Source organism: Equus caballus, chromosome 2 (assembly GCF_041296265.1).
Source record: "Equus caballus isolate H_3958 breed thoroughbred chromosome 2, TB-T2T, whole genome shotgun sequence".
NCBI classification, from domain to species: Eukaryota; Metazoa; Chordata; class Mammalia; order Perissodactyla; family Equidae; genus Equus; species Equus caballus.
The window spans coordinates 29,728,430-29,755,832 of NC_091685.1; the positions used below are offsets into that span (position 1 = coordinate 29,728,430).

General features: G+C 50.2%; 1 protein-coding gene across 1 annotated transcript in view; it reads right to left on the bottom strand.

Moving 5' to 3' along the window:
• The window catches only part of MAN1C1 (mannosidase alpha class 1C member 1), a 135,121-nt gene extending 108,370 nt beyond the window's left edge, over nt 1-26,751 (bottom strand). The window contains exon 1 of the mRNA XM_005607334.4: nt 25,189-26,751. Within this exon, the coding sequence (XP_005607391.3) occupies nt 25,189-25,728 (540 nt within the window). The 5' untranslated portion in view covers nt 25,729-26,751. The remainder of the gene's footprint in view (nt 1-25,188) is intronic.
• Between the last annotated feature and the right edge of the window lie 652 nt (nt 26,752-27,403).

Here is a 27,403-nt window from a genome sequence, read left to right on the forward strand (position 1 = left end):
GGGTTTTAAAAAGGAAGAGATTTCAACCAATAGACTTGGAAGCCAGTATCCCTGATACCGGGCTGACCACAGACCCGAGGAGAGAAACGAGGAGCTGAAGAGGGATGAGCAAGGAAGAGGCTGCCTTCTAACCAGCGCGCTGATCATCTTCTGTCCCCAAGGGCCTGGGGAAAGGCAGGGAACAGTTTTCTATTTGCATTTGTCAAACTTGACTCGCTCCCTTGAAGCTGTGACAAAAGATTTCAACTACAAGCGTCGGCCAGTTCTGTGACACTAGTCATCAGGTACTTGGAGAGCATCTGACAATTGTAAATACGGAGGCGAGGAGAGAGGGTCAGTTCCTCGGCTCGCCCACCCCTTTCAGAAGGGGCAATTTTAGGCTTGGACAGATGAGACAGCAGGTTCCACGAAATCCAGGAGCTGAGCAAAAGGCTGCAGCAGGAAGCGACTCAAAGATCTAGTTCCGTCCTCACATTTTATAGATGAAACTCGGACCTGGAGAAGTTCAAGGACTTGCCCAAGATCCCACAGTAAATTAATTCCGGAATCCGTGACCTTTGGGGATGACGTAGGTAGGAGCCCTCCACGAGAGAGATGCACTGAGTTCAGTTTTTGTTTCACAACAGCCTAGCTCACAAGATGGTTTATTTCAAACCAATAAGGCCTCGCTTTGTTTTAAGCCACTTCAATGATCAGAGGACAGCATGTGTTCCGGTGAACCCACAGCACTTTGGAGCCACGGAAAATTTACAGCCGAAACGTGAGCAGATTACCATCCACAGCATCTGCCGTGGAGCCGGGCTTCCCAACGCGGCCACACACAGATTAACATGAAAGCTCACTGAGCATAAAGAAAGGACAATTATTTGGAGCAAAGAAAAACCGCTTCAGCAATGGCACAGTCCTGGGACCTGGGAAAGCTTGAGGGGGACGCCCACCTACCCCATGGGACAGAGCTTCCTCAACTCAGAGCCTGGATCCAGCCCAACAGTACCCCCACGAGAAAAGTCAGAACTGCTCTCCTTTTATAAAGCCGTACCCTCTGGAAGGAGTCAGGTGACTCACGAATCAGTAACAGCCTGGGGTCCCCTCGGAGAGGTTAATTAATTTATCCACAGCTGCACAGCACATCAGTAAGAGATAAGTGATTCTAGGTTCTTGGGCTGGAGGACAGGAAGGGGTGAAGCACCCAGGCTGATCTATCTGGGTGATGCTGCTCCTACAATCCTGAGTTCCCAAACTCATCTCCCTCTCCAGCCTGAAATAGATCAGAGTTTCTCAACTTTGGCACTATTGACATTTTCGGCTGGATAATTCTTTGTTGTGGTGGGCTGTCCGGTGCATTGTCAATGTTTAGCAGCATCCTTGGCCTCTCCCCACTGGATGCCAACAGCATCCCCAGTTGTGACCACCAAAAATGTCTCCAGACATTGTCAAATGTTCCCTCGTGGGCGGTGGGGGGTAGGGGGGGCGGGGGATTACTCCAGTTGAGAACCACTGGAATAGACGGGCAGCAAGTCTCAGAGTGCAGGTCCCATACCATCCTCCCAAACAGGCCTCATCCCCTGCCCCCTAGGAAAGAGCTGGGCTGCTCGGCAAATTTCCTGCAGGAGCCAGACTTGAGGGAAACTGAGGCCAGCCACAGAAGCCTAGTTCTGGCGACAGTAGCTTAAGACCAATACCCTCTCCAACATGGCCCCTCAGCCCAGGACAGTGACCCTGCTGGGTCCACGACGGTTCAGGAAAATCAGGGCATCCATGGAGTGGCCCACCTGAGAAGCCAGAGCGTCTCATCAGGGTGGGGTGACAGGACACCTAATTAGAAGGCATTTGAACAAGGGGCATACGGTAGTCACATCACAACACAAAAAGCTGGTTTCCTACAAGGGCCCCTGGAGAGCTGGACCACGACCCACAGTGCTGGGAAATTGTCAGGAGTCTCAGCAGAGAAGTTACAATAGAAGCTAGTAGTGATTAACACCTACTATGCGCCAGGCACCTGCTAAGCACTTTATGCATACTCCAACCCTGAGGATGGTCTCATTATCACCATTGTACCGAAAAGGAAACTGAGGCAGCAGTTAAGCGACTTGCTCAAGGCCGCCTGTTCACCCTCATGTTGACAGAAGGACACCCACGCTATGCTTCAGGAGGAGGCAACCTCACCACAGGGCCTCTCGAGGCTCTGGTCCCAGCTCGCAAGACCCAGCGAGGCAGGGAAAAGGTGGCTTGACACTAGGCAGGCAGCAGGCGTCCGTCTCAGCTAAACAGGCACGTGCTGAGTGCTGCTGGCACCTCCACCCCGTGCCTGAGTGGGTGCTGGGGGCCTTCCAGCCCCTGGGGGGCACGGCTGCCGCCAGCTGGAACAGAACTTGAGAACACATTAGCGGAGTCTCACTTCCCAGGAGAGCGTGACTCCGCCGCACTGAGCAGACGTCTTTGGCAGCAAGTCACACTTGCAAGAGTCCCAGTGTCACTTAGAGAAGCCATTTGTTTCCCAACAGCAACCAGGGAGGCGACAGCTGTCCTGCAGCAGGAGTCCCTGGTGCTGCCTGAACCTCGGTCAGGGAGCCTCTGCCAGGGACCACACAGGCCTCGCAGCCCGACGCTGGGGGAAGCTCCTCGGCGCAGAGCCCGGGAGCAGAGTGTCTACCAGCGTCCTCGGGAAGGGCCTGGCGGCCTGGAGAGCAGCCGGTCAGACTCTTAGGAGTCAGGAGATGCCATGGAGGGGCCAATCGGAAAGATAAAGCACTTGGCTTTAGGTAGCCAATGCTGGGAAGCAGGACATGTACTCTGGGTCCCCAAACTACTCAGCGATCCCTGCTCAGGCCAGTCTCAGGCCACAGTAGGCAGGCAGCGGGGTCTTGCCTCCCCCTCAGGACCCACCAGAGCACTGATGTGGGACCATGCTGCTAACACGCCTCCGACAGAACAGGACTTCATCGCTTTGGCACTATTGACATTTTCGCTTTTCTAAACCCCACAACCCAGGAGTCTGAGGAAACACCTGAAATAAGCCAGATACAAACCCCAAAGCACAGATTTTCCCCATGGGGAACATCTTTCTTTCATTCTTACAGTGGACCTCAGGCCCCAGCCAGGGCTGGGATTAGAATGCCCTCCAACAAGCCGAAAGGATCAGTTTGCAGTTAAAGGATGAGCACGTTAATTCCGTGCAGCCTGCTCAGTGACACGAGCCAGAGGAACAGGCATCAGGCTCCCCCTGCAGAGAGCATCCTACTGAAGAAACGGCGTCCCACCTTGGGTCACGGCCCCGCAGGTGTGGAAGGGTCAGGCCCTGCCATGAGGAGCCCTGTCCACAGGGCTGGCTGTGAGCCCCCCTTTCCACTTCCTGGGAGGCTCACAGATGGCAGAGGGCAGAATGGGCACAGGAACCTGTCAAGCCACTTGCAGGGCAACAGGCAGCCTCCTGGCCCCAGGAACAAGGCCATGAGCTCGGAGAGAGGCTTAAAGCACAGCTGCAGAGTCAGGCAAGCTCAGGGCCCAGGCCTGGAAGAACCAACACCCCTCTCGCCTCTCAAACTGGGCAGCGTGTCCTTCTGGCCAGCTGGTCCACTGTCCATTAGAAGTCTCCGGCAAGGGCTAGTCTGCACCCTCTGGGAGAGAAGAAAGGACAGGAGAGGATTTCCAGCTGGCACCCTGGAACTCAGCAGTGGCTGGTCTCCTGGTTCTTGGCATCCACTGATTTCTAGAATGTTTGCTCATTAGTTGGTGGACTCCATTCTGAGCATCCAGCAGGCGGGAATGTCTCCAGAACCAAGCCTGCCTCCCTGGCCCTTGCTGAGGTCATTTACTCCCTTTCTCCTAAGCCAAGCCGCCCCAGTTCTCCTTTAAGGGGTTCTTATTTACTAAACGAACAAGTTAAAAAAAGTAACTTCAAAAATAAGCTCAGATCAGAGCAATAAAGCCTTCCTTTAGCCTTTACCATTAAAACTGACGGGAAAAAGGAGACTCAGATTCTCCAGGTGAGAATTACAGGGTTTGTGGATTAGGGAGACAACCAAGTCGCCTTTATTTTTCTTTCTGTAAGGACTAAATTGATATTTACTTGCACAAGCCAAGAGCAAAAAGGGCCAGCCGGCTTTCCTAACAGCCACTTATACTTCCAAGTATGGTAGACTTATCAGAATCTAAAATGGCAGAAAGAGAATTCAGAACACGATATGTCAGAGGTCAGCTCTATATTGTCCCAAATAGAGTTTTCTATTGTTAAAAGCCCCTGTTCCCTGCCAGAGGGGAGATTTGGTGAAGCCAGAGAGTCAAGCAGGCGATGTCTGATCTGGTCTCTCTGGGGGGAAGTCATGAGCTCTCAACATGGGCCCTAAGATAAGCTGAGAACAACCTCAGAAGCAACGGCGACATGGAAGCAGCCTGGAGCGATGGTTGCTACAGAGACCGATGGGTTTCCTAGAGGCCTCAGCTTGGTGAGCACTGGCACTGATTTGGTAACGAAAGGCTCCCAACTCCTACACAGTTGCTGACTGGATCCCCTCAACTCCTGGTCAAACTTACATTCAACAAGGTCACAGCCCAGCAGTAAGCCAGACGCTCCTCATCCTTCCTTGAGCACAGGAGACACAAATGTTGGGGAAGAAACTGCCCTGAGGATCCGATTTATAAACGCAAGAGGGACAATCTGTCTCAGGGCAGAAGAGACCTGCCTCAGGCCCATGGGAAGCGGAGACCCACAGGACCCCGTCGGGGATGCAGGTTTGTGTACATAGGGGCTGCCAGCATTTAAGCCTCTGCTTTGAGAGTCAGAAGCTGGTTCTGTCCCACCCACAGCCAGTGGTCAAAGGTCTTCTTGGGAGCTAATACAGCCATGGACAAGATGGAGCATCTGCATTAAAAGCAACAGGGCTGAAATACTCTCAACCTCTGGAGTTCACCCCATGACACTGGACAGGAACCAGATGTTTCCATCAGATGCAGGGCCACTACAGAAGAGTAGCAGGCAGGCTCTCAGAACCCCAGGAACCAAGAGGTCCCGTTGGAGACCTCTTGGGAGTCCAGCATTCTGGGACCCACCAGCCTAGAAGCCACGTGTGTACTGGATACCCGGAACAGAAACACACGCATGGGCAGACTGGCCTCTGAAGCCCTGAAACCATCTCTTGACTGTGGGATGACAGCAGTCTCACAGAGAGATGCAGAGCCGCTGAGAATGGAGATGGCACTGAGGTTCCCAGGGCAGGTTTTCAGGGCAAGATGTTGAGGTTCCCACCTCAGAGCTCACCACTGGTGAACGATGTTAGCAAAAAGACTCATTGGCTTGAACATCAGAATCACTGAGAGCAGCCACCCAGCCCTGAGGCCGCGAAAGCGAGCTCAGCCCAACGACCCAGTCAAAAGATCAGCCAATATGGACCAAAGATCCCCTCAGAAGTCGCCAGTCAAGTCCAGAAACACAAGGACTTCCTTGCCCATAGAAAAGCTCACTCAAGGAAGTCAAGAGGACAGAGGTGAAAATGGGGCGAGGGCGGGCCAGAGAGACCAGAAGGCAAGCAGCCAGGGTCAGGTCTCTGAGGTCCTGCTCCATCTTTCCCCAGGCTCTTTGGATTCACACCACCACGAGGAAAATATTGGGGATTTCTGACATTCAAAGAGCGCCTGACTATCAGCACGCTCATATCATGCATTTGTCACAAAGACAAAAACCCAAGCTCCGAGTCTCTGGTGGGAAACAGGAAGCAGAGCTGCTTCAGAAGACGTGCGTGTTCTGCAAAGAATCTACGGCCAAGAGATCTGCTGAGACTCGAGTGCTTACGAGGGGCAAGTGCTGGACAGCGCAGGAAGGTGCCCCTTCTAAGCTGGGTAAAACTTACACCAAGAGTCCCGTGGTCCTTCCTGGTACGTGCCTGGCATACATGCTAAGAACAATGCTTGTGAAATTCCTCAGGAAACGCAGCGGGCTCATTCAGCTTCCACCATTGACAGGAAGCAGGAGACAGGTAGTCAGGGAAGAATGACAGTTTGGGGATTAGCACGATGACAATTAGCCAAGTTCTGCTCTGCTTCTCTTTACAAAGAAAACTTCCCTTCTCTTTGCTCTTGGAATGCCATGCTAGAAGAGAGACATTTCCATGGCAACCACATACACGCTTAGCGATGTGTCACTAAATTTGTGTGTGCACAAAGGCACATTAGGAGACTTTTTGAATGTGGCGAGAGAAATAGATTTTCATAATTGAACGTTCCCCTCAAGTAGAGTTTCCCGTTTGCTGAAAGCCGGGACTGCAGCAGGAGAGGCTAACTCTGCCTCCGCAGAATCGACGCTCGACCCAAAAATCTCAGCTGACTTCAGAGGAAGGAGGCTGCTGCCCAGAAAGGGGCACAGACAGACGGGGGCAAAGCCGGGGGCCAAGACGGCCTTGGCAGAGCGAGGGAAAACAGATCCATCTGACACCTGACCAGACCCGGGGAGAGAGAAAGTTACATGCATGAGAATCAGACATGACCCGGACCTTTCCTCAGGTTCTTAGCACCCCATGACCCCAAGGCCCTCACCTGTTCTAACAGAGAGAGTGTAGGAAAAGATGAGCGCCTGTATCAGATAGCTTCCCCAAGAAGTGGAACGCAATAAAAAGAACGCTGAGTCTAGAGCCACAAGTCCCTGGTGTGCGTCCTAGTTCTGTCTCTTCCTACTCAGGGAACTTTGACAGCTACTTTTTCTCTAAGCCTCAATCCGTAAACTGGGAACATGCTCCCCGATTAGCAGATGCTTCAAGGAGGCAGCGAATGTGGAAGCATCACTACTAAACTATAACAACCCCGTTTACAAGGCGGCACTGACTGGGCCCACGCACCCCAAAGGAGGCCTCCGCCAGATGCAGGCTAAGCTCTCACAGCTCGGGTACCACGAAGGGGCCACCCCAGCAATGCCTGCGCCGGGTTGGGGCTGCTGTGGGTTATGGTTGTCTGACTCCAGGTCTCTCCAAGCACTCGTACAGCAAGGGATGAAGGACAGCCCTGCAGCATCTGCCCCAGAGGCTCCGACGGTGGCCTTTCTGGTCCTCCTCAGCCCTACACCTACCCTGGGTCCTAAGCCAGACAGTACAGCAGCCGGAAGGCCGGCGGGGTGGGGGTGGGGGGGCGGTCATAGCATATATACATTTAACTCACACACATTCGATTCTACCTATCTGCCACCCACTCTCTTCACTCTTCCTATTACTCTCTCCCCACTGGAACTAGACCTTGGCCTCCACTGCCCCAAGGAGAGAGAAGCCACCACTGAATAGAAAACAAACGAAACTAAATTTTGGCTTTCGAGCTTCCAAGGGCCTGGGTCCCAGCAATGAGAGATTTCCAAGGAGAGTTTTGACCACAGGTGATTTCACCTCACATGTTTCGGTCAGGACCTAACCCCAGGGAGGGGGCAATCAGGTGCCTTGGCTTCAGGAGAGGGGCACTGCTTTGGGGTAAGACACGGCACCTCCACACTGGAGCCCAGAGAGGTACCCCCGGCCTCCCATTACAGCGCTCCCTTCCTGTCCCCCACCCCCACCCCCATCAGCCTAGCCTGTGCGCTGGGCTTGGACCTGCCCCCTTGTTCCACCTGTAACCAGTCTTCCCAGGAGGAGGCCACACTCTGCCACCATCCCAGGCTCAGAGTCTAACACCTGGCACCCACAGACACCACTTGGGGCAGCCCTCCCAGGCTCACCATGTGGCCCTCCGACTGCTCAAGTCACTGCCCCTTACGCTTCCCATCACAACTCCCACCAAAGTGGGGAAGCTCAACCACCCCCGAGGGTAGGCCCTGCACTGTCCAGCTGTGCTTGTGAACTCCATCCAAGTTCCCCAGGCCCTGCGTCCCCTCCCTGCTCACTCCTGATGCCACTGGGCCAGCCACCCTACACCGAGGCTCACCCCAGATAGAGGGGCTGGCACACGCGGCTCCAAAAGTCACCACCTCCGCTCATACAGCTGATGAGAACGCGAGAGGGTGCAGCCGCTGTGGAAGTCTGGCAGCTCCTCAGTAAGTTAAACATAGAATTACATGTGACCCGGCAATTCTACTCCTAGGTAGGTACCCAAAAGCTCTGAAAACATACGTCCACCCAAAAACACGTACACGGAGGTTCACAGCAGCATTATTCATAATAGCCAAAAGGCAGAAAAGTCCCAAACATCCATCAACAGGTGAACGGATAAAGCAAAATGTGGCCTATTCATACAATGGAGCATTATTCAGACAAAAAGAAATGAAACTGACACACGTTGCAATATGGATGAACCCTGAAAACGGCATAAGGCCACAGATTGTATAATTCCACTTATGTAAAATATCCAGAATAGAAAAATCCATAGAGACAGAAAGCAGGTTCGTGGTTGCCAGGGGCTGAGGTGGAGGAGGAAACAGGGAGCGGCTGCTCAGTGAGTGCAGGGTTTCCGTTCGGAGCAGTGAAAATGTTCTGGAACTAGACAGTGGTGATGCTCACATAACAGTGTGAATGCACTTAAAGCCACTGAATTGCACACTTTAAAATGGTTAAAATGATAAATGTAATGTTATGTGTATCTCACCCACAATTTAAAAAACAAGTCACCACCTCACATAGCAGTCTACGCAGTTTCCTGTGCCGCCTCACAGCTTCTGTGATGCAAGACTGGAGCCTCTGGAGCTCCAGCACAGGACGGGGGTGCTGGCTGGAGGTAGAAGGTCCAGGCCCAGCTGAGGGGCAGGCCTACAAGTGTGTATGAGTCAGGATGCGGGACAGTTTTCAACTGAGCTGGTGGAACTGCTACAAGGTCCTCTGCCAACATAAATAAATGCTGTGAGGACGGGCATGGACGAAGGACCAGGAACTCAATTTAGCTTTCGACACCTCTCTGAGGAGACCAAGCAACCCAACACAGGCTGTTGCTGAAAACACAGGGAGCAGAGAGGAGAAAGACACCACGTGCTTCTCAGTTCTGCGATGACAAACCGGAACTGACTAGCACTGGCCGTGTCTCACCTGTTACCGCAGGGGGATGAACAGCCCTAAATATTCAGGCTTCAGGATGCTCAAACCACTTTAGGAAATGTCAGAATGATTCGGGCAAGACGGAGAAAGCCAAGATGGCCTGGCTGCCTTAAGACAGGGACTGCCGTGGCACCAGAGCCTTCAGGCTTTCTTCTGGACACAGAGCCCAGCTGAGGAGCCTCTTTTCGATCCCAGGCTGGGGCCAGGAAGCAGGGCGGCTTCTGAGGCTTGGACACCAGGAGAAAATCTGGAAGGGTGGCCAGGGTGAGAATGCCACTTAGATGTCCCTTAGATGGCAGTTTCGGCAGGGACTTTGCCAAACGACCCTCCCTTCCACGGTCAGTGGCGCGGTTTGAAGAGAACCCTCCCACTGGAATGGAGGCTCTGGCCACAAGCTGAGAAGGACACAGTGGTATCTATTTGGCCACTGCCTGCTTGTGGTCACTGGGAAAGACAAAACGTGTCTTCACCACTCCACAATTTCTTTCTTTCCTAGACAGCAATGAAGATTGAACCATGCCTTCTCCCACCAGAAAAGAGGTGAAGGAACAGCTTCGTACATTCTGCTGGGACAAGGAGGAAGCTACAAGGCTGGACTCACTCTGCCTCAGGCCAGGAGAAGGGTCTGTACCGTCCTCACGTTGGCTCTTGGGCTCTGGGTCCAAGCTAAAAAGCAGACAGCTCGGAGCACCCAGCTCTCCTTAGCAGAGGTCCGACAGCGAGTCCTGAAAAACCATCAGAGAATGAAGAAGAGAAACAGATTCTCTAATCCTTAATGCCAGCAAGAAAGGAAAGCCAAGGAGTCTGTGGCCAGTGAAGACAGCCCTCTGATGTGGGGAGAAGGTGAGGCAGGCAGGAGACTAAGGGCAGGCCCCTCAGGAGAGGCCATGGGCTGCAAGCCTGAGAGGCTGAGAGCTGCTCACAGGGCTTGGTGCACGACTGAGCGTGGCAGAATCAGCTGGTGAAAGGAGAAAGGAGGCTGGACATGGCTCTCTTGGTCCCTCTGCTACCTGACTCTACCTTCCCCTCAGATCTCTGTTTCTTCTTTAAAACACTGGTGCTCCCGAAGGCTCTCACCCCTGTGCCTTTCAGTCCAGGTTCTTCTCGAATGACTTTGCACTCAAGCCTTTCAATTCCTGGCACCCCACAGGACTTCTAAATCTTAATCTCCTGTGCCATCACCCCAACCAGGACCAAACCCATATTTGCAACCACCTAGATTTCACAATCATAATTTCTATCATGTCTAGAATTCAACTCGCCTCCCCCTCTCCCAGGATTTCTCACTGTCCCTACTTCCTGATGTCCCCAGGTAGAAATCTTGACCATTCTCAACCCACCTCCCACATCCACACTTATGACACGTCCCCAGATCCAGCACATGGGGCTCCTTGCTGTTTCACATGCCCACTGCCCCTGGTATTCTGCACATTTGCCTGAAACGTCATCCTTCTCCCCAAGCTCACGTCAAGTTGAGGTGAGTCCCCAGCCCTGTGTTCAGCCCTTTATTGGGGCACCTCCATGTGTTACAACTGTGGACACGTCTTCCGCACCCTAGCTAGACGTTCTCCTCCTTGAGGGCAGAAGCCTCATCTTTGCATCCTCAGCATCCAGGGCACTGCCTGGCATGCAGTACGAATGAGGCAAGTTCTCTCAAGAAGTGGAACTGAACAAAACAGATGAGCAGCAGGTAGTTAACATTCCTCTCACCGCGTATCAGTTCAACTACCTGATTTCATAAAGTCTGGTTTGGACCTGCTTGACAACTAGATTTCCAACACGAATCAGCTCTGCAAATTCTGGCAGTTTCTAGAACAAGAGTGATAGGGAAAAAAACCAGCAGCTCAAAGGAGGTAGGTCTGAAGACTGAGTCAAGACAAAATGAGGGGAGAGGAGGTTGGGCCCAGAAAAGCACTGGTCCCTCTCCAACCTATGGAATGGCATCCACCTGGGAGAAGCGGCAGAGATGGACCCATGCAGAAACGCCTCAGCATCTAATTAAACATTTTCAACTCCACTGCACACGGGAAGGAAACCTACATCCCCCATGGAACCCTGACAAATGAGTCGTTTCTAACCAATCTATCACCATAGCATCTGGGTACCTCAGGAAGATGAAAATAAGACCAATACATAAATGAAAACCAATGCACAAACAATCGTCTCTCCACACAGGCCTCCAGGAAGCCACAGCTACAGCCATCTGCCAAGCTCCATCCTCATCACTGCTTCCAGCAGCCAGAGGCCTCTGAGTAAGCACAGTTTAATATAAGATTTAACAACAGAAGGAAATTTCTCCTCTGAAGTCTGACTCTCCATTAATGCTTGTACACTCAACGTCCACCCCTTGAGCTGGAATGAAATAAGTTTGGGATAAATAGGATTTGTTCTTTACACCACATCAGCCAAAGAATTTGCTAGAAATAGTTGGGACAGATTGAACAAAGACCGCAACTTGGCTTGAGAATTCAGGTTGAGAATTCAAAGGTTTCTTGCATGAAAACGGTTCTTGAGGGGACCGTCACTAGGCCGTGGGGGGGACACTCACACTCATCTATAGTGTATTCTCACCTCCTACAGCCTCTGCCAGAGGTGGCCTAGATAGATTTGATCCGATCAACCCAGGGCAGCAACTCTCAGGTTAAGTCCCATCTAGCACCTGGCCAGGCAGAGATGATAGGAAATTGCAGACACTGCCATCATGACTCTGAACACCTGGGACTGGGTTTGGCTCTTTCACTTCTTCCATGCTTTTTCCTGAGCATCTGTTACTCGATTTTAAGGCCCAAGCAGCAAGGTGAACAGCCGCTCTGTTCACTGGAAAGCGGGAGAGGCAGCCACAGGAGGGAGGGTGATGGCCTTCCGGGAAATCTACTCCTGGGCAAATATTTTCATTTCAGATGTTTATGCCCTGCCTGCTTCCCAAACAAAGATTTAGGTGGGACAAATATTTATGCAGCTAAATAATGTTTCCCTCCTTCCGTGCATCTGTATGGAGTGGGAAGTGATTCAGACACATGACAATATTACACTTTAAAATGCCTTAAAGCCAACAATTCCTCTTTGCTGTCCCTTCAGTGCATAACTGAGGCTCAACAGACAGTGGGTGTTTTCAATATTTTTTCTAAAAGTTTTCATAAATTCATGGCTTCTCTTGAGCACGTGAACAGGATCTGCTCTTACTTCTGGAAAACTCAAGTTTAATTGAGTCTTTTCCCCAGCTCATTTTTTCCTTATCTGATTCTGGTCTAGGTCTTAATAAATACAGAAAATTTCCAACCTCTTCCATAAGTAGATAAAAGAGAAATCTAGCCAGAAAGGTGACCAGCAGAGGTGGAGATGAAACACCCACAGGTGAGTTCTAAGGTACGGCTGCACAACAGAAGCACCTGGGAGGTGTCTGAAAATCCCAGTACTCAGGCCGCACCCCAAACCAATTCAATCAGAATCTCTCTGGGAGGAACCTGGGCGTCAGCATTGACTAAGATCCCCCGGGGTGGGGGGGTTCCAGATGGCAATAAAGGTTAGCATCCCTGTTCTAAAGATTCACAGGACCAGTTCTTTTGAATACCTACCAAGATTATGACAATTTCTGCTTTATTCCATCCCAAAGCAAAAACTCTTCCTCTAAATTAACACCGGTGAGCCTTCAGATGATGTAATAGAAAGAAAGTCAACCTAAGAGTCAGGAGGGGAGGTTTGAGTCAGTGCGTCACAATGGAAACTGGTGGGGCCAGGAGTTGGTCACTGCCTTTTCAAGGTCTTCACTCTCTCCGCTACAAAATGGGATTATAGTCCATGCCCTGTCTGCCACAAGGCTGTGGTGGGCATCAGCTAAACTCCTAACGGGTTGCCAGGGCTCTATTAGGAATACCACACACACAAGGAATTTTTGGTCTGATCTAGCCACAAGGGGTTGGCCTCAGCCCAGCCCAGCCCTGACTCCCTCCAAAGCAGACCCCCTGGGGATTCTCCCCGGAGGATTTAAACAATGGTTGGTACAGAGGCCAGAGAGTCAGAAACTCCTTTCCTCACATGCAAGAAGACTTCAAATTCTACGGCTGACAAACTGGAATTTTGCTTCCACTGGTGCCAAGTTTAAGAGCACTTTACTCAGAGCACAGAGTCTCATTATGCTTTAATCTAATCCAGTGCCTAATCTCAGGGAGCATCTAATGCTGTTTGCCTCCCTCGGCCCCATCTGGATGGACGCCACTCTGGTACCAATCTTAGCTACTCAAGGATCAATAACCAGAGGTAGACCTCTGAGCATGATTACAAGGGAGGCTGTGCTACCCCACCACCTCTGAGAGTACATCAGCGTGAAGTCTCTGCCCCTTACATAATTACACACCCAAGAGGCCTACACATAAACCGGTAGAGATGTCTCTAGACTGAGCTGCTATTTTTCTGTCAAAACATGAACTTTCTCTATAAAGGGTTTCCTTACACTCCAAAGCAGCAAAATTGATTATATTTGATAGGTGTTCTCTAAAAGGTCCAGTTCTGAAAGCAAGAAACTAAAGTCGTCTTTTCCCATTGATTCTTATAATTAAAAAACAGGACCATTCCAGGGCTCTGTAGGGTATGTGACAGACATGGAGAATGGCTTCTGGGAGAGCTGGAAAGGAGGAAGATTTGCTGCTTTAGGTCAAGAACACAGGTACAGAAAAACAAAAAAGGTGCCAAAATGTCTTCCCAGGAGACCAGCATTTACCTGGCAAGGTTTAGGTTTAACCTCCGAAAATTTCATTCCAGAAGTGAAAATGGGGGAGAAGGATTTAAGAGATTTAGAACTTTTATTCAACACCCTTGAATACCCTAAATGAGATGAATTAAATTAAAGGTAGCCTTTGCAATAAGATACATTTCCTTCATACTGAACTTTCTCAAATGAAGGGAGATAAGAGACCAGATTTTACAGAACACAGCTTGGAAATCCTTCAGCCATGTATATTTAGCTGCCTTCTGATCAGTAATTCAGCAATTTGGCCTACACAGTCTTTTTGTTTTCATTGTGGGGATTTATAAACCAAGTTTTAAAAAGTAGTCATTAGACTTAAGGCAAGGAGGCCAGAGAAAATATTTGACAGGTTAAAAAATTTTAAGAAGAAAGTCACACTAATAGCAGCTGCTGGAACATCACAGATACGAACAAATATTTACTCTTAACACCTAAAAGCAGATGAGGAAAAAATGCACCAATAATTTAAGATGACATCAACCAGAAATTAGAAGCCCTTTTGAGAACTGTAGTCTCTATTCAGGATACAGTTTCAACACAAAATTATATTTCATGTACCCAATACCAATTACCAAAAATAACTAAGAATCTTTAAACATCTAAACTAATCTAAAATACGCACATTAAAGTTTGTACACTTGAATCAGGGGTCTTTGGAGATCTACTCAAAGTCTGCTCATTTGTACTTTACATTTAGTGCTAACAAGTTAGACTGACTGGTTTCCTAGCCGACTGCAGGTTAGAAAATAGCAAACTAGGAAGAGGAGAAGATAAAGCAGCCGGAGGCAGGTATCCTGACAGCTATGAGAAGAGACAGCTGACAGTCTAACAGAAATATTGGAGAAAAGCTGCTTAAAAGCAGATGAGTCTAGAATTTCAGAAAAGTAACATTCACAATATTTGGCATAGAATTTAAAAAATGAGTAGACACATGAAGATGTAGGAAAATGTGACCCACAACCAGGAGATAAAACAGTCAATAGGGACAGACCCAGTGATGACAGAGAGGTTGGAAACAGCAAGCAAAGACTATGAAAAGCTATTATAAATATGCCTTCAGATTTAAAGGAAAATATGGAAACAATGAGTGAACAGATGGGAATGTTGGAGAAACAAAAACAATGACAAAGGTCCGAGTGGAAATTCTAGAAGTAAAAAAACACCTGGAATAAAAAAATTCACTGGGTGGGCTTAACAACAGATTGGACACTACAGAAGAAAAGTTCAGTGAATTTGAAGATAGGTTAATATAAATTATCCACACCAAAGCAGAGAAAGAAAGAGTGAAAAGAAAATGAACAGAGTCTCAGTGACCTCTGGGAAAATATCAAGCAATTGAGTCCATATGTAACCAGAATTCTAAAAGAAAAGGAGATAGATTGGGACAGAAAAAATATTGAAGAAATATGGGCCAAAGTTTTTCCAAGCTTGATGAAAAAATAATCAACCCACAGAAGCAAGAACTCAACAAACCTCAAGAAGGATAAACAATGACATCCACACCTAGGCCTAGCATAGGCAAATTGCTGAAAACTGAAGATAAAGAGAAAATCTTAATAGCATCCAAAGGGAGGGAAAGACGTTATATGCAAGGGAATATATTTGACCTCTCATCAGAAACAATGCAAACTACAGGACAATGAGTCTCTCATGTACAGAAAGAAAGAAAAAGTCAACTTAAAATTCTATTTCCAGCAAAAATATCCTTTTAAAATGAAGGCAAAAGAGAGACATTTTCAGATAAAGAAAAGCTACAAGAATTTGTGACCAGCAGCCTTACACGACAAGAAATGTAAAGAGGAGTTTTTCAGGCCGAAGGGAAAAATGACACCAGACAGAAGATCAGACATACAAGAAGGCACGAAGAACACTCTAAGTGGTAAGTACATGGGTGAATTAAAAGACTCTAGTTTATTAATTTCTTTAAGAAAACTGGCTATTTAAATAAAAAATAATACCAATGTACTGTGAAGTTTACAACACATGCAGAATGAAGATTAGAGAGGGTAAGTAGACACAGGCAGATTGTCAGGCTAGATAAAGAAGTTAGAAAGAGGAAGTGAATTAAACCCAAAATAAGCAGAAGGAAGGGAACAAAGAGTGAAAGTCAATAAAATTTTTAAATAGATATTAAACAAAAGATCAAAAGTTGGTTCTTAGAAAAGATCAGTAAAATTGATAAACTACTAAGTAAACTATTTAAGACTTAAACAGAGAAACCAATTACCAATATCAGGAATAAAAGAGGGAACGCCACTCAGATCCTACAAACATTAAAAAGAAAATGAGAATCTTAGGAACGATTTTATTCCAATAAATTCTACACCTCGAATGAAATAGACAAATTACTTGGAAGTGAAATCGACAAAACTGACACAAGAAATAGAAATTCTGAATAGCCCTACATCTGTTAAAGTAATTGAATTAATAATTTAAAACATCACACACCAAAAAAATTCTCTAGACCTAGATAGCTTTAGCGGTGATTTCTATCAAGCATTTAAGATAAGTGTTCTACAAATTTTTTCAGAAAATAGAGAGAATAGAATAGTTTTAAGTTCATTTTATGAGGCCAACATAATGCTGTATCAAAAACCAAACAAAGGCTTTATAAGAAAACTATAGACCAATGTCCCTCATAAGCATAGATGCAAAAATTCCTAACAAAATATTAGAAAATCAAATGCTAGTTTAACATTCTTTTAAAATCAATATGATTCACCATATTAACAGAATTAAAGAGGAAAACCATATGATCATCTCCATAGATGCAGAAAAAGTATTGGACAAAATTCAATCCCATTCCTGATAAAAACTCTCCACAAACTAGGAATAGAAGGAAACTTCCTCAACCTGATAAAAGGCATCTACCAAAACCTATACCTAATGGTGACAGACTGAATGCTTTTCCCTTGAGATCAAGAACAAGGCAAAGATGTCAGTTCTGACCACTTCTATTTAAAATTGAGCTGAAGTCTCAGCCACTGCAATGTAGCAGGAAAAGGAACAAACGCTGGAAAGGAAGAAGGAAAACTGCCTTGACTCACAGACGACACAACTGTATACATAACAGAGCCTAAGACTCATAGACGACACAACTGTATACATAACAGAGCCTAAGGAATCTACCAAAAGACAATAAAGTCACAGTATACAAAATCAGTACATAAAAAATCTCGTATTTCTACATACTTGCAACAAATGCCTGGAAAATAAACATTTAAAGAATACCGTTTACAACAGCATAAAAAATATAAAGTACTTAGAGATACAGATAATAAAGGATTTTTAAGCCCTCCACATTGAAAACTATAAAACATGTTCAGGAGATTAAAGAAAATCTAAATAAATGGAAAGAGATGCCACATTCACGGATCATAGACCCAATATCGTTAAGATATCAATTCTCCCCAGTTGATTTATGATTTATAGATTCGACTCAGACCAAATCAAAACCCCAGCAGGATTTTTCTTAGAAACTGACAAGCTTGTTCTCAGACATATGCAGAAATGCAAAGGGCCTCTAACAGCCAAAGCGACACTGAAAGAGAAGTCCAGAGACGGAAGAGTTATTGTACAGCTGCAGCATCAAGACAGTGTGAACTGACATAAAGAGAAATCAATAACACAGAAGAGTCCAGAAACAGAGCCACATATATATGGTCAATTAATCTAACATGACATCAAAGCAATTCAATAGGGAAAGGAAATTTTGATCAAATTTTGTTTTCAACCAATAGTGCTAAACAAGTGGACATCTAAATGGGAAATAAGGAACCTCAACCCCTACCTCATACCATATACAAGAATTAATTTGAAGTAGATGAGAGACCTAAATGGAAAAACTAAAACAATAAAGTTTCTAGAATGAAAAGGAGACTATCTTCATGACCTTGGGGTAGGAAAAGATTTTTTTAAAAATAGACACAGAAGGCACTAATCATAAAAGAAAATATTGATACACTGGACTTCATCAAAATTTAAAACTTCTGCTCTTTGAACAACACCATTCAGCAAATGAAAAGACAGGGGGCCGGATGGGTGGCACAGCAGTTAAGTTTGCACGTTCCGCTTTCACAGCCTGGGGTTCACCAGTTCAGATCCCAGGTGCAGATCTATGCATCGCCTGTCAAGGTAGGCTGTGGCTGGCGTCCCACATATAAAGTAGAGGAAGATGGACACAGATGTTAGGTCAGGGTCAATCTTCCTCAGCAAAAAAAAAAAAAAAAAAAAGGGAGGATTGGTAGCAGATGTTAGCTCAGGGCTACTCTTCCTCAAAAAAAAAAAGAAAAAGAAAATGAAAAGACAAACCATAGACTGAGAGCAAATACTTATTTTATATATACATATATATGACAGAGGACTTTTATCTAGAACATATAAAGAATTTCTAGAATTCAGTAAGATGATAAAAAAGCCAATTTTTTAAATTAAAAAAAGTTTTGGACAGTTAAAAGAAAGATATAGAAATGGCAAATAAACACATGAAAAGATGTTCGATATCAATAGTTAGAGAAACAAAAATTAAAACCACAATGAAATATCACTACACATCACATAGGATGGCTAAACTTCAAAAGGTGGACAATAACAAGTGCTAGCAAAGATACAGAACTCTCACACATTGCTGGTGGGAGTATAAAATGGTCTTATCTACTTGGGTAAAGTGCTTCCAGTTTCTTATAAAGTTAAACACATATCTACTCTGTGAGCCAGCAATTATACTCCTAGATATTTACACAAATGAACTGAAAACATGCCCACACAAAGACCTGTAAGTAAAACATTCATAGCAGCTTTATTCATAATACCCAAACACGGGAAACAACCAAAAGGTTCGACAACAGGTGAACGGATAAACAAACTGTGGCACAGTCACACAATGAAATGCATCTCAGCAATAACAAAGGAATGAAGTACTGACACACACGATGTGGACGAATTTCAAAAACATCCTCCTGGGTGAAAGATGCCTTGCACAGAAGGGCGTGTGTCGTGCCCCTCCATTTATCTGAAGCTTTAGAACTGGCAAAACGAATTCCTGGTGACAAACAGAAACAGTGGTTGGGGTGGACGATGGGGCATTGACTGAAAGGAGCAGAGGGAACTTTCTGGGGTCATGGAAATGTTCCATTGTCTTCACAGGTATGGTTTACATGATTTTCTGTTTTGTGCGTTTTGCCATATGTAAATTAGACTTAAATAAATAGATAGTACCTGCCTCTCAGGGTTGTTGTGAAAAAACAAGAAGAGAATACAAAGCACAGGTCCTGAGAGGCCACCAGTCTTATCTACACACCTCCGCAGGCCCTCCGGGCCCTCGCTGTCTGGCACAGGGCATTTTATGGTGCTCACCAAGTGCCGGCAGAGGTTGAAGGAGGGGAGAATTATTTCCTACTATTCAGTCTCTGACAATGGCTGCTATTTAGTGAAAACTGTTTGCCTGGAAGGTTGGCCTGTGGAGCAGCTGACTCCCAGAGCATGCCAGATACAAGCACAATTGTTGCTCATCTATTAAGGAGGATGCTAACCCATACACCCAAATTTCTTCTAGAAGTTACCACTAGTGCTACTGAACTAAAACAGATGGACAACTGCCCAGGTCTGAGCCTTTAATTGATGAAAATTCAGAGTTAAGAGATGTACTCAGACCTCCCCTTTTGAGTAAAAGCTGTTCTGACCACCTGCCTGCTGAGTTTGGGGAGCTCTCAACCCAAATCTTAGAAAACAGCCTTCTCAGGAGAGAAAACACCTACAGCTGGGCCACCACACTCAGGCTCTTGGAGCTGTGCTCTCTGAGGTTTCTGTTCTCTTCAGGGGTGGAGACACCAAAAAGCAGGCCTGACCTACAGCCATCTTAGCCACAACTCCGCACTTAAGAGAACCCAAACTATGCGCCTCAGCTATTAACCCCCAGAGCCGAAGGGGGGGGAGGGGGGGGGACTTAGGCCCTGGGTCCTCAGAATTCTTTGAGGAGTCTCCAATTTCTTTCCTACCATCACCTGCCATGAGAATACAGGGCTATGAAAGTCTGTTGTTTCTTTTCCCCAAATTATGCAAACACTTGTACTTAAGACCTTGGCCCTGGAGTAATGGGAAATCAAGAATCAGGGCTTATTGTTTGAATGAGCCTGGTCTTTTTGGACTGCAGGTGCACAGAACTGGAATAATAATCCTTGGTTCATGAAACTCATCTCTGCTCCGTGCATGGCCCCTCTTTTACAGTAATGTAATAAAGACCCACGAATTCACCCGAGGCCACTACTCTCCGGAATCCTGTCCATCACTCCCTTGCTAAGGCTTTCCTGACCTGGCCGATGAAAGCACAGCAGGAGAGATTTCCTAAAACTCCCACCACCTCCTTTAGTGCAGACGCAACTTGGGATGCAGAGGCAGGTGCCTTCCCCAAGCCAGAGGCGGTCCCCAGAAGGCTGCTGCCCACCTGGATTACCAGCCAGCTTCCCTGCACAGGGCTTTCCAATCTGTGAGCCTGATTTATTTTTTTCGATAAGAGAAAAGATGTAAGTCCCTTTGAGCAAAGTATGCCTGATATATATCACAATATTTATTTTTGGTGGAGTAATGGATCAGTCTTCGGGGAAAGCTAGAGAAAAGGCATTTTTGGAGCTCGGATGTAAATCAGTCACTCTAAAAACCGCAGGGGAATCTATATTCTTACCCCCCCTGCTAACGACAGTGTGAAACAAGCAGCTGACTTTTCAAAGTCATGGTACTGTTTGTTTCCAGACCTAACACTAAAGACAGAGCTAAGGATGGGAGGCCTGAGAAGCAATTGCTCCTGGGATGCCTGTACCAAATGCCCCCAAATGCTGGTACAACTCACAATGAAAGCACAGATCCACCCAGCCTGTGGGTGAGTTGTACACCTGGAGGGACAAACTCTAAGCTTTACTCTACTTGTCTACTCAGTTCTAAGGAAGAAGGACGAGGCGTGTGGCCGGGCTTAGGATATAAGGGTCTCCCAAAGGACCCATCCAGTTATTATAGGCCAGCCTTCCTATCTATATTAAATGTATCACAGAGCAGGACAGAGTGAAACTGAAGGACGGGGGGGTGGGGAAGAGATCTTCAATAGATTTGCAACTTTAAACAGAGCTCTTCGAAGGAAAGCTATTTAAATCTGAGTTGTTCCTAATATTAATTATTTTGAACATCTCCTAGGCTCAGATTCACACGCTACAAAGAACACAAAGCCTTTTAATTTTCCAACCTGTGCCTGGCACTGGCGGCGATAAATCAGATATACAGAGAAATCACACATGACTAACGAACGAGCCCACTAATGGGGAGCAAAGATCATTGGCCAAGATGACTTATTCAGACACGGCCACATATCATAAGCAGCAATACCCTGGCGGCCTAATGCAGCAGGCACGGAGGGCAAGAGCCAGGGCACTCCTTGCCAAGCTGCAGGCATTCCAGGGCGATTCGGGCATCTCCAGGTGCCTGCCATCCAAGCAGGAAAGAATTTACTCACGGCTGCCCCCTCCCCACTCCCTTCAAGTTAGATTTGCACTTGGAAAAACACTGCAGCTTGTAAAAGGCCTCTTGGGTCACAGAGCTGCTGAGCCCCCAAACCTTGCTGTGGCCCCGACTCTGAGACCCTTAGAATTCCAGGCACCCTCAGGAAGAAGACCAAGCCTCTGCCATCAGCAACTGAACTGCTGGTCTACAGATCTTTACTGGAGCCATTCATTCAAGTATCTGAGCTCTAAATGGGTGTCAGACCCTATTCTAGGTGCTTGGGCAGCCCCATAAACAGAACAGTAAACAGGTGGGAGTGAGGGAGAGAGAAGAGTGCCCTAAATGCCAGTCTCTTTGTTGTACCGTGAACACTGAGGCCCAGTGATAAATGGGAATTCTCCCCTGAGTTCAGAATTGACGGCATGGCTCGGACTGGAGCCCAGGTTGGATTCTTAGCGGGATTGCCACTTAGAGTGGCGCACAGGGCAATGGGCAGAGGGGATGGGGATGAAATTCAACCCATGTTCTTCATACAGACCAGGGGCAGCCCCGCTCCAGTGCTATGTTCTCACCGCCCCAGACTGCCCAATTCTCTTTAACAAAATCCCCCTTCACTGGAAGGGACAACTGAGGTTCCCCAGATCAGCAACCAACCTTCACTAATAGGACCCAGGAGAATTTGAATCCTTTCATTGGGATGTCCAAGCTATTCACTCCCAAACCTTATCTTGAGTGAGAAAAGTCTGTTGAACTTGAATCTGGAAGAGGCCCCCCTATGGCCAAGGTCCCCTGTAATAATTATAACGATCAGTTCCTATATCACGGTCGGATCTGAAAGGGAAGGCTGCTAGCAAGCTGTTTACATTCTCATCAACCCTTTCACTCTTCATGGTCCCAAGCTGAGGACCTGTCGCTGTCTAGTCCCATTTCTAATTCAATTTGGGTGAGAGGAAAGATTAACTTAATCAACTGTAGGAATACCTAGTCTTGACTAGGTGCTAAGGGATACAAGAGCGAAAACACCACCATCGTCAACAACACATCATCGCCCCTGACTTCATGGAACTGAAACATGTTGAAAACAGAGCTGGAAAGAGCCCAACTGCGATGGAGTCCCTGGCCAGACCGGCAGTCCACTTAGGGGCCAGGTCTGGAAGCAAGAGTGTATGTGACCAGCCAATTCTCCCCTCCCACACCCCACATCACAGAAGGAAAAACCAGGTCCAGGAAGGGGAGGAAGTGGCTCGCCCAGAGTCAGACAGTGGACGGTTGGGTGAGACTAGAACCCATGTTCTCTGGGTCTCCCCTTTCCACCACACTGCCTCCTCCAAGGTTCCAAAAACTGCAAAGTCAGGAGAAATAGTTGGTTCTAGTGACAGACCATTTCCTGATGCATGCACACCCAGAACGTGCAGCTTCAGCCATCTTATCAGCACAGTCCTCGTGCCCATGTCTCTCTCTCAAACCAGAATGATCATAAATATGCTTAGTTGATCTAGAGCCCAGGGGGCCAGTCTTCATTAACTCCCATCTGTCACCCTCTCTGAGCCTCTCTTGATGTTTACTTCCACTTTAAAAACCTCATCTTATAAGAACAGAGCCCTTTTTATCTGATGCTAGCTCCCTGTCTGCTCCTGGGGGTCTAATCAATCCACGTCTGGAAACAAACAAGCCAGAGAGGAAAGCAAGAGTCCCTTTTATGAAAACAGGCGACTTTCTAAAATGCTCTACCCGTGGGCAGGGCACAGATAGAAATTTAAATGAGAAGGAAATAAAGACGTCCTCCGGCAGTAGGCATACGCGTTCCTCAGCAAGCAGGACACCAGGAAGGTAACTCTGTGTTAGCAGCTGAACCAAAAACTCTGCCCCACGTTTTTCAGGTTGTTTGTTGGGGGGGGGGGGGGGGGGGGGTAGTTCCAAACTCAAGAAGCCTGAAGAGACAACAGCCTTCAAAACCTACTAGGTACACAGTCCAGCCCCTCCCTTCCGAGGAGCTTAAGGTCTTCAAGACAGTAAGAGAGCGCTCACGGAATACCAACCGCAGACGCATGCAAGCAGGCCTCCAGCTACTACCAGGGGTGCACGGAGACGCCAGACAGAAAGATCCAGACAGCTGGCAACCCACATGGACCTCTGCCCATCCTGTTATTTTACACCCACCTGCAAAGCAGTCTCCACACCTCCCAGCACCCTCCAGCAGCTGCAGCAAGTCACCGCCCGCAGCTGCTGCCAGCAAGGGAGGCTGTCTTTGTACAGAGGGGCAGAACCATGTTCCCCACTGGCCAGCCCACCCTTCCTACCAGGGCTCCTGACCCCAGGCTTTCAGAAATGGGTTACACAACCAGATATAAACGCAGAGAGCGCCTCTTTTGAAGAAGACAGTAGTCACTTCTTCATCTTTTGGGAGATCTTGTTGAAAATTGGATGGCAGCTCTGGACGTCCCCCGAGAAACCGCACGCATGCAGTTTATACGTAATTTCACTGGTGGTGACTGAAAGCGCAGAGAGAGCTAATGTGTTCAGAGGCGGCTGTGAGAAAGGGAGCTGCAGGGGGTCCCGGTGAGCAGCCAACAACACAGTTCCTTAACCAAAAGGGGAGAAATGACGACCCTTCCTCAGCCACTGCAAGTTCTGGCCTTCAATTAACTTCTGAGATTTCAACAAGACTTTGGAAGCTGAGAGCCCACGCACACACACAAAATAAGGACTCATCTTTGTGGCTTCCTATCTTGATGTCACCAAATGTCCTGTGATTGCGAGTTAAGATAGACTCCAAACAGGGCTTAGCGTAGAAGGGCTGAGTAACAGCAGACACAAGTTGGGAAGAGGTGGGCACTGGGAGGGAGGGCGGTCCGGACAAGGAGGGACAGCTAAGCTCTCCAGTGGCCCTGAGCAGGTCTGGACAGGGCAGGACCGGACCCTCGCTGCGTGCTCCCCCTGGAAATCAGGGCACACCTGCTGACTCCTTTGCAGCAGACCAAGAAGTCCAGACAGAAGCAGCTCTCTCCTTCTGGGCCCACGGGAGGGGGAGCATCCTCTCCCTTCTAGGAGACCCCGGCCCACCGTGCGCCCACAGCCCCCTTGTGGCCTGGGGGTGTCACTACAGCCCCCTCTGCATTGCTGGGCACAAGCCTCCCACAGGCAGCTCTAACAGGAGTGGAGCAGAATCTTTAGCACCAGCCGAGGCTTGACAACAGCCTTCAAGCCATGGTGAGGCTGCGTTCGCTTTCGGCTTCTTAAACTAAGACTAAGACTCCAAGTGATCCTTCTAAACCCCTCCTTGGTACAATCCCTACAGGGAACAAGTCCAAGACCTGCTTCATTAAGCCAATAACCTCGGAGCTTCTGTACCGTTACCACCGCCTTATTGATCATTCCTTCCTGCATTATGCAATTATGTACAGTTGCTCCAAAAGGTCACTAGAAGCAGTTAGCAAGCACACACAACATCCTCTGGTTTGCAGGTAGCTGGCTAGATTACAAAATACCTGCAGGACACCCAATACTCCCCAAATCCTGGACTTCCAGGGTAGCAGATCCCACAGGGGTTTGGGGGAAGTCAGGACTTAAGGACACAGTGAGAAAGAATGCGGCCCTTGGCCCCATGCAGGAAGAGAAGGTGTCCACTAACCAACCTGAACTCCACTCTCACTTGGCAACTCCACAAAGAGAGGGCGTGGAGCCCCCTGGGCTGGGGACTGGACTGGATAGACCAGAGTCTTGGGGTGGGGGACAGTTGGTCCAATGGGTCAGCTTCCATCTGTCAGGGGTGGGGATGATTAACTGAACCCAGCCAGGGAGAGTGCCAGAGAGGACTGAAGGTGGGAAGTTCGGGAGGAGCAGGGAGGGTGCAGTGTGCCTGGAGGGCCTCGAGCAGACCAGGGGCGCGGAGCGCCTGGGGCCAGGGGAAACGGATGGAAGCACAAGGGATCTTTATTTCTGGGGCGGGGGGAAGAGAGTCCTTACCTCCTTGACTTTCTCCCGCTGAGTTCGAACTACGCTCTGGGGCTCCTTACTCTCGTCGCCCCTAGTCCCCAGGACCGGGTGGCGGAGCCGGCTCCGGAACGCACTGAAGTCAAAGCTGAACGGGATGCTCTCCTCCTGGGGTCTGAGGGCCGCGACGCCGCTGCTCCGGGCCGCCGTGGCCTCCTCCCGGGGCCCGGTGGGGTGGGTGCGCCGCAGCCACCCTTTCCTGCGGCGGGTAGTGGCTTGGCTGCTGGGGTCGTCCTTGCCGGGGGCCGGCGCAGCGGGGGCCGGGTTGGGAGGCGACTCCTGCTCGTGGGCCAGAGGGTGGCTGGCGGCTTCGGCCATTGCCTCCAGGCCGGGCTGCGGGGTCCGAGGGGCCAGGAAGAGGCGCTTGAGGCGAGAGGACTTGGGCAGCAGGAAGAGGGCCCCAAAGCACAGCGTGATGAGGCCCGAGAGGAAGAGAAGGAAGAGGAACTTCTGCGGCAGCCGCAGCCCCCACGGGGAGGCCGGGACGAAGCCGGGCACTTTCCTCATGAGCATCGTGGCCTGGCGCGGGGCTGGGGACAGTCAGCTCCGGCCGGGCCCCGAAGCCCTCGGCGTCCAGGCACTTGGCAGCAGGGGGCTCGGCCAGGGGAGGTGGTCGAGGGGCGCCACCCGGGCCGGGGGTCCCTGAGAGTTTTGCCGCCCCGGGGACTGCCCCCGAAGTTCAGAGAGTTCAGAGTGGGTCCCCCCGCGCTGCGGCGGGGGCGCAGCAGCCTCGGCGGGGCCCGGGCGAGCCTGGGCGGCACGGCTCGGGGCCCGGGCCCGCAAGGGTCGGCCGCGCGCTGCAGCCTTCCCCCGGCCGCCGCGCAGCCGCTCCTCGCCGCGGCCGGAGCCCGCGGGGCCCGCGCCTTCCCGCGTGCGGCTGCCGCCGGGACTGTCACATGCCGTCCGCGGCGCCCGGGCTGTCGGCGCGGAGGGGCGCCCGCAGGCCTGAGCCCCGCGCCGAGCCCCCCTCGGCCCAAAGTTTCAGCCTCAGAAGCAGGCGGCCGGCTCAGGGGGCGAGGAGGTGGCGGGGCCGGCGGGTCAGCGCCGCTCCGAGAGCGCGCCGCCCGGCCGGGTCGCTACAGCGCCTGGGCTCGGCTGTCAGGACACGTCCACAACTTTGCTTGGCCGCGGGGCGGGCGAGGCGACGAGAGCAGGCACTCCGAGCGTGCAGGGGCTGGGGCTGCCCGCGCCTCCGAGAGCGGGGGGCTGCCCGCGCCCTAGTCCGCAGCCGGGCGCCGTCCGCCCCCAGCCGCGCCGGGGCGGCTGCAGCTGCGCCCGGGAGCGCGGGCTCCCGCCCCGCCAACTCCGGAGGGCTCCGGGCTCCCGCGAGGATCACCTGTTCCCGGCCCCGCTGGCTCCGCGGAGTGTGCAGCCGGGCTGCGCCTCCCCCGCTGCAGCTGGCGTCCTCGCCGCGGCCGCTCCAGACGGGCCGCTGCCGCCGCAGACTGAGCCGCCGCGCCGAGCCGAGCCTGCGCCCCGCAAGCGCGCTCTCCGCCCGGACGCCTCCGCCGCCGGCGCCGCAGCCCGGCTGTCCCCGGGACCGCGCCCGCGCCCCGCCTCCCGCCGGCCACGCCCTCCGGCCACGCCCCCTGCGCGCCCCTCGGGCCCGGTCCGCCGCGGCGCCGCACCAGGCCAATGGCCTGGCGTCTGGGCCGGGAGTGCGGGGCCTAAGCGAGGGTGGGGAGAGGACACGGGACTCCAAGCCACGCCCCCTCCCCCACGGCCCGCGCCGCGCACACTCCCCCAGTCCCGCCAGCACCAATGGTCCAGCTGCGCGGGGCTGGCGAGGGTGGGGGTGCAGAGCGGAGCGAGGTCATTGGCTGCCTCGGAGGGATCCCCGTTGGGCCGCAGCCGCCCATTGGTTAGTGCCCAGCGTTCGCTGGACTGGGAGCGACCGAGACCCCCCTCCCGCCCCCGTCCGCGCTGCTCTGGTTGTTGGTCCCCGGGAGGGGGCAGGAGACCCAGCTGGTCTGGGGGTCTCTGGCCGTCGTTCGGTCACCTCTCTCACCTTTCTGTGCCAGTCCAGGATTGGCAGGGAGCTGGGGGACTGCCCGGGGGTCCCCAGAGCGTCCGCGGGAGCCGCGGTGGTGCTGCTGTGGCAAGGGGTGGCCAGAGCCAAGCCACAGAGCTGTGGCTGCGCTTGGGCCGGCCTAAGGCAGTTGTTTGCACGGGACCCCCGCAGACCACT